Genomic DNA, 13292 nt, shown 5'->3' on the forward strand with positions numbered 1-13292 from the left:
ATATTAACTTAAAATGGAATAGAAACATATGTGAGAACTAAAACTATAAAACTTCTAGATGAAAACACAGGAGAAAATCTCTGTGATCTTTGGATTAGACAAAGATCTTTTTACATATGACAACAAAAGCAAGATCAATAAAAGAAAACCATTGATAAACTGGACTCAATCAAAATTTAAAATATTTGCTCTTTAAAAAACACCATATAAGAGAATGAAAGGACAAGCCATATATTGGGAGAAAACATTCTCAAATCACATATCCGGAATACACAGGGAACTTTTAAAACTCAGTAAGACAACAGCCAACCTGGTAAAAAACAAATGGGCAAAGGTATGAGTAGACATTTCACCAAAAAAGATATATGAATTGCTATTAGGCACACGAGAAGAGGCTCAACATCATTAGTCATTGGGGAAATGCAAATAAAAAACCACAATAAGATACCACTACCTACCTATTAGAATAGCTATAAATTCATAAGACTGACAATACCAGGTGTTTAGAGGATGTGAGAAAATTGGAACCCCCGTCCACTGCTGAAGTGTACAACCACTTTGGAAAAGTCTGTTTCTTAAAAGGTTAAACAAAGACCTGCCATGTGGAAACACATATCCACATAAAAGCTTACACATGAATGTTCACAGCAGCATAATTCATATTTGCCTTAAACTAAAAACAGTCTAATTGTCTACCACCTGGTGAATGGACAAAATGCAGTAAGTTCATACAATGGAAAACTATTTAGCATTAAAAAAGAACAACACGCTCAACATGGAGGAACCTAAAAGAAGGAAGCCAAATGCAAAAGACTTCATATTGTATGACTTCATTTATAAGAAATTCCCAGAAAACACAAATCCAGGACAGCAGATCAGTGGGACTGAGCAGGGACTGACTACAAACAGATACAATGTAACTTCTGGGGGGATGGAAGTGTTATAAAATTGGATTTTAGTGACAGTTGTACAACTCTGTAAGTGAAAATCTTTTGGGATACTTTCTAGTAGAAATGGAGTTTTCAGGCAGAGAACTAAGAAAGGGATTTCTCTATAACAGTGCTTTTCCAACTTTAGCAAGTGTAAGAATCACCTGGAAAACCTGTTAAAACCCAGACATCCCAGATATCCTCCCATCCCAGATATGGATTCAGAAGGTCTGGGATGGGGCCCATGACTTTGCATTTCTAAGAAGCTCCCAGAATACTCAGTAAAAATAGATTCCAAAGTCCCACCAGAGATCTATTACACAGCCTCTTCAGGAGAGGAGGGCCTGGGAATCCATACCTCTTACAGGGAGAGTCACCCCCGGTATCCATCCACAGGGGATTGGTTCCAGGACATCCTCACCCCCCCACAACAGAAACCAAAATCCATGGATGCTCAAGTCCCTTACATAAGATGCATAAAACCTACATACATCCTCCCATATGCTTTAAATCATCTCTAGATTACTTACAATACGTAATACAATGTAAACACTATGTAAATATTCAATAGTTACCAGTGAGTGGCAAGCTCCAGTTTTGCTTTTTGGAACTTTCTGGATTTTTTTCCATGGTTGAATCCATGCATTGGGAACCTGTGGACAGAGAGGGCCAACTGTATAGGGAGAATCCCATGCTGAATCTCATGGTTCAGCACTTCAGGAACTACAACACTCTCATATACAATTAATTTCAGTAGTTTCAAGAATAAAATCTGTGTTCCTATTTTGAAAATGATAAAGTAAACGTCCTATATTTTAAATGGTTCAAAATCAGAAGGGGTTCTGCCTTAGGCCTTTCTAAATAAAGTAATTTGCAGAGAAGTAAATTGTATTTATTCAAGGCATTCTAAATATGCCTCCACATTTTAAAAAAAATTTCTCCTTTAAAAATGTTGAGGCCACTTTTCAGGCTGAATCTAATTTTAAATCTGTTCAGATGCAAGATCACGTGTCTTTCTGAATTCTTAACAGGGATGTGCAATTGTCTGATCCATAGGATCACAATTCTGACTGCCACAGATAACACTCAGCAGCAGTGGTGCCATTTTTAATGGTTCAACTCAGTAACTACTGGAGTCTAATGCTCTGCTCTCACAGAAGACACAGACACAGAAGACCAAGTTCGTACCGGGAATTCACCATACTTTTTAGTATCATAAAAAAAATAGTACTAAACATCAGCGTGTGCGGGAACGACGGGGGAAATTTTTACAGAGGTAGGACTGTGTTCTAGAAAAAAAATGAAACAGCGCTTAAATTATTTTCAATTTCTCTGATCACTATGGTTCAAAGGAGAGGGAGTGGTCTCGCACATCGTATGCCATGTTGCAGGAGCCAGAAAGAGCCAGGCTGAGTGCTTAGAAGGGCACACACGGGACTTCCCTAAGAGCACCTCACCTCACCGTTTCTTCAGATTCTGACTGAAATGGCCTGGGGTGGGGCTCAAGCTCTCCAGAGGAAGGATTCAATGATAAATTATATCTCTAAAGACAGTCACAACAATACTGTCCATCCCACAGGCTTCTCTGCAATGGCCCCTCTCCTAGCCCAGATTCCTGTTTAGACCCACAGAATGTGGAGGAAATGACAGCAAGTACCTTCTGAGGCTGGACCCTAAGAGAACGTCAGCTCTGCTTTCACTGCTTGGAATGCTTGCTCTTGGAATCCAGCTCCCACATAATGAAACCCAAGCTGAACAAGTGGCGAGAAAGCTACTTGGAGAGGAAGAGATCCTTGACTCCTAGCCACGCCCACCAAGGTCCCGGTCGTGTGAGTGAAGCCATCTTAGATGTCCCACCCCCAGTCACCATCAACTACAATCTCATGAAATGCCCCACCTGTGGCCACACAGAGACGAACCATCCAGCTGAGCCCCGCCTCAATTCCTGAGCCACAGAATTATGAGCAAATATAAACTGGCTGTGTTCTAAAGCCATTAAGTTTTGGGGTAGGTTTTGTTACCTAACAATAGAGTACAAAAATAGGTTTCAAGTCTGCTCTCCAACGTTTTTCTAGGTAAATGGTGTGCAGACTGTAGTCAACATGTATGGACTTGGTCTCTATACACCTCAGGGGTGGGAGGAGCCTGAAATCTAGCTAAAAGAAAATAAGTGTTCATAAGCCAGACCCAATCTGCTTCATAGACTTTTTCACATCTGTCGGCAAAAGATTTTGTTGCTTCCCAAATTGTATATTAAAACATCAAGGGCTTCCCTGGTGGCACAGTGGTTTAGAGTCCGCCTGCCGATGCAGGGGACACGGGTTCGTGCCCCGGTCCGGGAGGATCCCACATGCCGCGGAGCAGCTGGGCCCGTGAGCCATGGCCGCTGAGCCTGAGCGTCAGGAGCCTGTGCTCCGCAACGGGAGAGGCCACAACAGTGAGAGGCCCGCATAACGCAAAAAAAAAAAAAAAAAAAAAAATCAAGTTACATGAATGTTTTATGTTTTTCTAAAGGCCAAATCAGACACAGGACTCCCACTACACACCAACCTATCAATGTGATTCCACTCATATTAAGGGTTTACTGAAACAGAAGGAACAAAAGACCCTAAAGACATAGCTTTCTACAGTATCACCCAGTCTGCTCTTCCCTCTATATACTAGCAATTTTACAATAGGGAAGAGAATTTAAACCCAATCACATCTAAGATGTGACCCATCACAAAGGCTGCACAAGCAGATGCTGAGTCAGGCAGATTCAAATTCTGGCTTTGTCGTTTCCCATCTATAAGGTGGGAAGTTTGGCATTGAATGAGCACTCAAGAAATGTCAAGTTCATGTTTACCTTCTCTCTTCCCTCCCAAATCAATGCAACTGAACCTATAAAGTATTGCATAGCCCAAGGATTTTCTTGAACATCTAAGCAAACACGATAAAGAAACTGAATCACATATGGCTCAGTTCATAGTGCTCAGGGGAATTAAACATAAGTATCCAGGTACACTGAATAAATCTTACTGATCCAAGTACCGTACAGGTCTTATTATCCTTTCAAGTGTTTATAATTTCAACATCTGAGAAAGAAAATTAGTGAAGTTGCTTCCATTTTTGTGGACAGGTTGTCCAAAAATTTTTAAATGACAGAGCAGATAACTTAGCTGCCAGAGAACAGGCCATTCTTGTCTAGAGATAGATCCTTAAAAGGAGAAGTGCAGACATGAGCTCTGAGCCTAAAGCAGCTATGCAAGTCTTAATGATCCCAATTCAAAACTGAGAGCTGGCTAGTGAACACTTCAGTGCTGGGAAGTAGCAAGTCCTTGAGTTTATGGCTTGAGAGAGAGGAAGGCTTTGGTTGAAACAGGACAAATAGTCTTCCTATTCAGAAGGATGCTAACGGGTAGAGGAGCTTAGTTCTGCCAGGGTTTAGGAGACCAAAGATTCCCAACATGATCCCTGATTCTTATATAAGGTAGTAAGTTGAATATTCTACTCTAACTGGCATCAAGTTGATACCAGCAGCCTCCTACTAATTATAGGCCAGTCTTCACCTGTCTCTGTTATACTGAAATTTCCTCACCCTTTTAGTCACCTGAACCACAGAACCAGAAAAATAAGACTATATGTGCTTTCAGGTCTCAACTTAATATGATTTGCTCAAATCTTATAATGTCTGCTCCATGAACTGTGAAACCTCAGTTTTATTATTTAGGGACTACTCACTCACCCTCCTCTCAGGTACAGTAGTTGAACTTGAGGCAACAGTGAAGAACTTAGAAATCTTCTGCTGAAGGCAAATCAACGGAAGACTACTGTTGCAAGGTTCTTAGCCTATCCATGAAGTAGTATAAGACTAAGTGAAGATACACTATGGTAAGTTAAAAATGTATAATGTAAAACCTATAGCAACCCCTAAAAAAAAATAAGCCAAAGAGGTAAAAAGCTAACAAGCTCATAGTGGAGATAAAATAGAATAAAAAATTCTCTTAGTCCAAATGAAGTCAAGCAAAGAGGATAAAAAGAAACAAAGAACAGAGACAGAAAACAAGCAAGACGGTCAACTTAAACCCAATCATACTGATAATTGCATTAAATGCAAACATTCCAGTTAAAAGGCAAAGATAGTCTGGATAAAAGCAACACAAAATTGTATGTTTTCTCTAAGAAACCCATTTTAAACAAGAAGATACAGATAGATTAAAAGTAAAAGGATAAAAATAAATAAATAAATAAATAAATAAAATAAAATAAAAGTAAAAGGATAGAAAAAGATAACCATGTGAACACTAATCAAAAGAAAGCTGGAGCGGCTACAATTATTGCTGGAGATTTTAACATTGCCCTCTATCATTGATCCAACAAGTAGACAGAAAATCAGTATAGTTCCAGAAGACCTGAAAACACCATCAACCAAATTGACCTGACATTGATAGAAAATCTCCTCAAGAACAGCAGAAAACACATTCTTTTCAAATGCATGTTGAATGTTCAGCAAACTAAAACATATTGAGCCACAAAACAAATCTCAAAAAATTTTAAGAGGATTCAAGTCATACAAAGTATGTTCTCTGATCACAACAGAATTAAACTAAAAACCAATACCAGAAAGATATCTGGAAAATCCCTAAATATCTGGCAATTAAATATGATACTTCTAATAACCTATAAGTTATAGGGGAAAAAAATCACAAAAAATTAGAAAATATATTGAAATGAATGAAAATAAAAGCACAATATATCAAAATTTATAGAATACATAATATTTTTAAACAGCTAAATAAAATAGTGGGTTTTTTTGTTTGTTTGTTTTCAGCAAAACATTCTCTTATTTTATTTTTATCTCAGCAAATGCTCTCATTTGGCACCTGACTGGCATCAAACCAAAGCCCTTAGGCCAACAGGCGTGGCCTGAGACCATCTGCAAACTTCCCATGCGTAGGTCTCAAGGGCTATGCGCGTCAGAGCACCTGTTCCTCTCCTCTCTCTGGTCCCTTAGGGCGGCCTAAAGGTCTCAGGTGCACTGTGCCGGCCACGAGGAAAAGTCATGACACTGCAATCTGCTGGGATAGGAAGACAAGCAGTGCATTGAAAGCAAGCTCTTTTCTCAGGCGACAGATATCCAGATAGGGTCCCGATCATGCTTATTCAGCATACTCCTGTCTGCCTGGGCTGGAATGAAGAAAGAGCCATCCTCCCCAGTTGCACTGGGGAGGAGACACAAGCGGGCTTACACTTTTTAGAGCTCAAGCATCTAAGGAAGTCTTGTTTGGGGGCATGGGGCAGTAAGCTCTCAGGTCACCACTGCTGGCCAGGGGAGATCCCGAGTCCAGCTTTGCAGCCTTTGCACAGTGGGTACTTTCCCAGGATCCATGAAAATACTCAGAGCCCATGAGGACATTTTACTTATATGCAGTTTCCAACTGTCAGAGGAGTTCAGGACTGTCTGGCCTTCTCAGGATCCTTCTCAGGATCTCAGTTCAAGATTAGCTATTCAAAGCATGAAATAAGAGGGAATACATTTTAAGAATCAAGTCTGCTCTTTTTAGCCCTGCTGAGGGAACAATTTCAGACATGACTGATAGAGAGAAAGCTGGGCACCCAGCAGGGCACAAGCTGGCTTTCATACCCAGACTTCTCTGGTGCGGCAGAAGTGGGTCCTCGGCCTGGGGTCCCGCATTCTAGCTTATCTTCTGCGAGGAGGCTAGTTGACCCGGCAGGCACGGATCATGAGCAGCTGCAGGAGAATGAAGACCGGAGACGTGATCAGGCCGAACCAGAGCTCCCGAGTCTGCTCCACCAGCTTCTGGCACAACAACATCTCGAAGACGAACTTCAGGCTAAGAACCGTGAGGGCCCAGGAAAGGCGGAGCACGGCCAGCCGCTTCTCTCCATCCTGGAAGAGGCGCACGGAGACGATAGTGGTGAAGTAGGTGCTGAGCCCGTCAGCGGCGAAGAAGGGCACGAACACGTTCCACCAGGAGAGGCCGGGAGCCAGGCCGTCCACACGCGGGGCCAGCGGCATGGAGAACACCAGCAGGGCCAACAGGTGCACGAAGATCTCGAAGGTAGCGACGCCCAGCCACTGCACCAGCTCCCCGAGCGAGAGAAGCATCGCGCCGGTTGTGCGCGGGCCGGGGCCCGGCGGATGGTCCCACCCGCTAGGCTGCGCCGCCACTCCCCACGGGCCTCGCTGGCGCCTGCCGCCGTCGCCGCCGCGGCCAGCGAGAGGCAGAAAGCGGCCCCGCCTGCCCTGGCCCTCGGCCCTCGGCCCCAGTATGAAGCCGATCCCCCGGCTCCTGCCCGGGACCCAGCACTGGCCGCCAGCTGACGACCCTTGCTCGGACGCCATGCCCCGCCGGGCGCGGCCCAAGGGCCTAAAATAGTGTTTATAGGGAAATTCATGGCTTTAAATGTTTATTTTAGAAAAGAAGAAAGGTCTAAAATCAGTGATTTAAGCTTCAAGCTTTAGAAGCTAGGAAAAGAAGAGCAAATTAAACTGAAAGGAAGAAATAAAAAGCAGAAATCAACAAAATAGAAGAGAGAAAAACAATAGATTGAATCAATGAAACCAAAAGCTGGTTCACTGAAACAATTAATAAAATTGATAAATCTCTAGGCAGACTAATCAGAAAAAAGAGAAGACACAAATTTCCAAAGTCAGGAATGAGAGACGGGTAAACATTCTTACAGCCACTAGAAGTATAAAGAAATATTACAAACAACATTTTGCTGATAAATTCAAAAACTTAGATGAAATGGACAAATTACATGAAAAAGACAAACTACTAAAGCTTATTTGATAAGAAACAAATAAACTGAATAGCCCTATACCTGTTAAAGAAATTAAATTTTTAGTTAAACTTTTCTACAAAGAAAATTCCAGGCCCAGAAGGCTTTACTGGTGAATTCTATCAAACATTTAAGAAAAAAAAAATACTACACAACATCGTCCAGGAAATAGAAAAGAAACACTTCCCAAATCATTGTATGAGGCCAATATTACTGGTACCAAAACAAGACAAAAATATTACTTGAAAAGAAAATTACAAATACTTCTTATAAGCATAAAAGTAAAAATCCTTAGCAAAATTTTAACAAATTGAAATGAATAACATATAAAAAGAATAATATATCATGACCAATTGGATTCATTTACTCTTAGAAATCAATGTTATCCATCATATTAACAGAATAAAGGAGAAAAATCTTATGATCATCGCAACAGATGCAGAACAAGCATTTGACAAAACTCAACAGCCACTGAAAATAACAACTCTCAGCAAACCAGAAATAGAAGGAAACTTTATGAAACAGCTAGCATCATACTTAATAATGGGAGACTGAATGCTTCCTCCTAAGGCTGGGAACAAGCCAAAGATGCCTGTCTCACTACTTCTATTCAACATTGTACTGGAGATCCTAGCCAGTGCAATGAAGTAATAAAGCATACAGATTTGAAAAGAAGTAGTAAAGCTGTCTTGATTTGCAGATTATGTAGTTATGTGTGTAGAAAGTTCTATGGACAACACAAAAGCTACTAGAACCAGCAAGTTAACTTAGCAAGGCCATAAGATACAAAATCAACATACAAAAATCAATCATATTTATATGGCAACAAACTATAGGAAAATGAAGTTTTTAAAAATTTTTTTTCCTTATTTATTTATTTATGGCTGTGTTGGGTCTTTGTTGCTGCGCGTGGGCTTTCTCTAGTTGCAACAGGAGGGGGCTGCTCTTTGTTGCAGTGCACGGGCTTCTCTTGCGGTGGCTTCTCTTGTTGTGGAGCATGGGCTTTAGGCACGTGGGCTTCAGTAGTTGTGGCATGTGGGCTCAGTAGTTGTGGTTCACAGGCTCTAGAGCACAGGCTCAGCAGTTATGGCGCAGGGGCTTAGCTGCTCCGCAGCATGTGAGATCTTCCAGGACCAGGGCTCGAACCCATGTCCCCTGCACTGGCCGGCGGATTCTTAACCACTGCGCCACCAGGGAAGTCCCGGAAAATGAAGTTTTTAAAAGTACCCTCAACAGATATGACACCAAAAGCACAGGCAACAAAAATAAAAACAGATAAATTAGACACATCAAGATTTAAAACCTCTGTGCATCAAAGGACACAACGGAGTGAAACAGCAACCTACGGAATGGGAGAAAATATTTGCAAATCATATATCTAATAAGGGGTTAATATCCAGAATATATAAAGAACTCCTACAACTCAACAAAAAACAAATAGCCCAATTTAAAAATGGACAGAAGACTTGAACAGAATTTCTCCAAAGAAGATATATAGATAGTCAACAAGCACATGAAAAGATGCTTAACATCACTAATCATTAGGGAAATACAAATTATAACCACAATGACCCTACACCTGTTAGGATGTCTATTATCCAAAAGACAAGACATAACAAATGCTAGTAAGGATGTGAATTAAAGAGAAGCCTCGTACATTGTCGGAGGGAATGTAAACTGGTACAGCCACTGTGGAAAACAGTATGGCAGTTTCTCAAAAAATTAAAAATAAAATTACCATATGGTCCAGCAATACCACTTCTGGGTATACATACAAAAGAACTGAAAACAAGGTCTCAAAGAGATATTTGTATATCCATGTTCACAGCAGCATTATTCAAAATAGTCAAAAGATGGGAGCAACGCAAGTGTCCATCAATGAATGAATGGTTAAACAAAATGTGATATGTATGCAACAGAATATTAATCAGCCTTAAAACAGAAAGAAACTCTGGCACTTGCTATAAATGGATAAACTCTGAGGATATCAAGCTAAGTGAAATAAGCCAGTTACAGAAAGACAAACACCATATGATGTAGCAAAGACAAACACTTATATGAGGTAGCAAGAGTAGTCAAACTTATAGAAACAGAAGTACAATGGTGGTTTCCAAGGGCTGGGGGAGGGAAAAAAGGGGAGTTGTTGTTTAATGGGCACAGAGTTTCCATTTTTCAAGATGAAAAAGTTCTGGAAATTGGTCACACAACAATATGAATATACTTACCACTACTGAACTGAACCCTTAAGAGTGGTTAAGATGGTAAATTTTGTTATGTGTATGTTCACCACAATTAATTTTTAAAAATAATTTTAATGTGGAATTCTTAGAGATAAATGTTTAAAAATGTGTGCAAGACCTTTATTCTAAAACTGTAAAAGATTGCTGAGAGAGATTAAAGATCACTTAAATAAATGTAGAGAAATATCACTTTCATGGATTGGAGGTTGCGATATTAAAATTCATTCATAAATTTCACTCAATCCCAATCAAAATTCCTGTCGGCTTTTTTCCTAGGAACATATAAGCTGATTCTGAAATGTATATGGAAATTCAAAGGATTGAGAATACTCTAAACAATAATTTCAAAGAATAAGGTAGAGGATTTACAATATCAGTATTTGATTTCAAGACTTACTATAACAACACAATAATCAAAAGAGTGTAGAATTGGCATAAGGACATATACAGCAGAACAGAATAGAGTCCAGAAGTAGACCCACAGATATAGGGTGAATAGTTTCTTTTCTTTTCCTTATTCCTTTCTTTCTTATTTCGGTAACACTGGTTTATAACATATATAAGTTTCATGTGTACAACTTTATATTTCTACTTCTGAATACACTATAGCATGCGCACCACCAAAAATTTAGTTGCCCTCTGTCACCACATAGTTGATCACTTTTACCAATTTTGCCCTTCCCCTCTCCTCTGCCTCTTCTTCTCTGGTAACCACTACTCTGTTATCTGTATCTATGCGCTGGTTTTCCTTTGGTTTGTTCATTTTGTTTGTTTATTCTTCATATTCTACATATGAGTGAAATCATACAGTATCTGTCTTTCTCTGTCTGACTTATTTCACTTAGCATAATACTCTCAAGGTCCATCTATATTGTAGCAAATGGCAAGATTTCATCTTGTTTTCTGGTTGAGTAGTATTCCATTGTATATATACCACATCTTTTTTGTCTGTAAATAGAGTTTTTACAAAGGTTCCATGATAATTCAATAGGGGAAAGCGTAGTCTTTTCAACATTTGGTGCTGAAACAACTAGGGGGGAAAATGAACTATGAAAGCAAAGACAAGGCTTGTACATCAAAAAACTACAAAACAGCTGAAAGAAATCAAGGAAGGTCTAAAAAAACGGAAAGACATCCCATGTTCATACACTAGAAGACTTTAATATTGTTAAGATGTCAATACTCCCCAAACTGACCTAGAGATTCAATGCAATCCCTATCAAAATCCCAATTGCCTTTTTCACAGAAATGGATAAACTGATCCTAAAATTCAAAGGAAATTGAAAGCAACCTCAAAGAGCCAAAACAATCTTGAAAAAGAAGAACAAAGTTGAAGGACTCATACTTCCTGACTTCAAAATTAACCACAAAGCTATAGTAATCATAACAGCATTGGCATAAGGATAGACATATAGACCAAAGGAGTAGAATTGAGAGTATAGACGTAAACCCAAATATCTATGGTTGATTGACAAGGGTGCCAAGACCATTCAACTGAGAAAGAACAGTGTTTAATAAATGATGCTGGAACAACTGGATATCCCCATGCAAAAAAACTCTTAGAAGTAAACCCAGGTGAATCTCTCTGACCTTAAATTAGACAACAATTTCTTAAAAGTACAAGAAACAAATGAAAAAAACAAATTAAGCTTCACCAAAATTTAAAACTTTTGTGCCTCAAAGGGCACTATCAAGAAAATGAAAAGCCAACAGAATGGGTAAACTTTGGCAAATCTTCTATCTGATAAGGGACTAGGATCCAAAATATATACAGAAAACTTACAATTCAACAACAAAAAGACAAACGATCCAAATAAAAAATTGTCCAAGGACTTGAATAGACATTTCTCCAAAGAAGATATACAAAGGGGCAACAAACGAGAAAACATGCCCGACATCCTTAGGGAAATGAACATCAAAACCACAATGAGATACCACTTCACAACCACAAGGATGGCTATTATCAAAGAAACAGATAATAACAAGTACTGGAAAGGATGCAGAGAAATCAGAATCCTCATGCACTGTGGGTAGGAATATAATATGGTGGAGTTTCTTTGTAAAATAATCTGGAGTTTCTCAGAAAAGATCAAACATAGTAACCATATGACCCAGCAATTTCACTCCAAGGTATCTGCACAGGTGAAATGAAAACATATGTCCACACAAAAACTTGTACTTGAATGTCCTTAGCAACATTGTTTTTAATGCCCCCAAAGTGGAAACAATGCAAATGTAAATCAACAGATGAATGGATAGATAAAATCCATTGGAATATACAATGGAATATCATTCAGCCATAAAAAGGAATGAAGTACTGATATATGCTACAATATGAATGAACCTTGAAAACATTATGCTAAGTGAAAGAAATCAGACATACAAGAAACACATATTGGGCTTCCCTGGTGGCGCAGTGGTTGAGAGTCCACCTGCCGATGCAGGGGACACAGGTTCGTGCCCCGGTCTGGGAAGATCCCACATGCCACGGAGCAGCTGGGCCCGTGAGCCATGGCCGCTGAGCCTGCGCGTCCGGAGCCTGGGCTCCGCAACGGGAGAGGCCACAACAGTGAGAGGCCCGCGTATCCCAAAAAGAAAAAAAAAACAACAAAAACAAGAAAACCACACATTACATGGTTCCATTTTTATAAAATGTCCAGAATAGGCAAATATATACAGGTAGAAAGTAGATTAGTAGTTGTCTAGGCCTGGGGTAAGATTGAGAGAAATAGAGTTACTGCTAATGGTTATGGGGTTTCTTTCTGGGGTAATGAAAATGTTCTAAAATTTACTGTGGTGATAACTGCACAACTCTCTTAATACATTAAAAACCACTGAATTGTACATTTTAAATGGGTGATTGGTATGGCATGTGAATTACATCTCAATATAGCAGTTAAATAAAAAAAATAGTCAAGGGAGAAATGGAGCTGAAGAGATGAATTTTGGAGTTATCAGCATATGTATAGTACTTATAACATTAGCCTCAAAAACTTCTCCAGGGTTGCACTATACAAAAGAATGAGAAGTGGTCCAAGGACTAAGCCTCCATGTCCTTCAGCATTAGAGGTAGAACCATAACGAGGAGTCAGCAAAGGAGATAACATCAGTGAGAGAGGCAGGAAGAACACCAGGTAAGCGTGGTGTCCCAGAAGCAAGTGAACAAAGTGTTTCAAGGAGACCAACTTGTCAAATGATTCTGGCTTCCCCAAACTGAGAACTGAGAAGGGACTACTGATTTAGCAACATGAAGGTTCTCGGTGACCGTGAGAAGAGCAGTTCTGATAGGAAAGTGAGGGCAAATACTTGATTACAGTGGGTTCAAGGAGATTGGAAG

The 13292-nt window shown here is 39.8% G+C and overlaps 2 protein-coding genes across 2 annotated transcripts in view; both read right to left on the minus strand.

Moving 5' to 3' along the window:
* Positions 1–13292, minus strand: part of ZNRF1 (zinc and ring finger 1) — a 101597-nt gene that overhangs the window by 62990 nt on the left and 25315 nt on the right. The gene's annotated exons all lie outside the window — the stretch shown is intronic.
* On the minus strand, positions 6628–7095 carry LOC308606196 (transmembrane protein 203-like; the record flags this gene model as incomplete). The annotated part of the gene is made up of 1 exon (XM_081216806.1): positions 6628–7095. The coding sequence occupies exon 1, from the start codon at positions 7036–7038 to the stop codon at positions 6628–6630; it is 411 nt and encodes a 136-aa protein (XP_081072932.1). The 5' UTR covers positions 7039–7095.

This window comes from Mesoplodon bidens, assembly GCF_964165515.1.
Source record: "Mesoplodon bidens genome assembly, chromosome: 18".
Lineage (NCBI taxonomy): Eukaryota > Metazoa > Chordata > Mammalia > Artiodactyla > Ziphiidae > Mesoplodon > Mesoplodon bidens.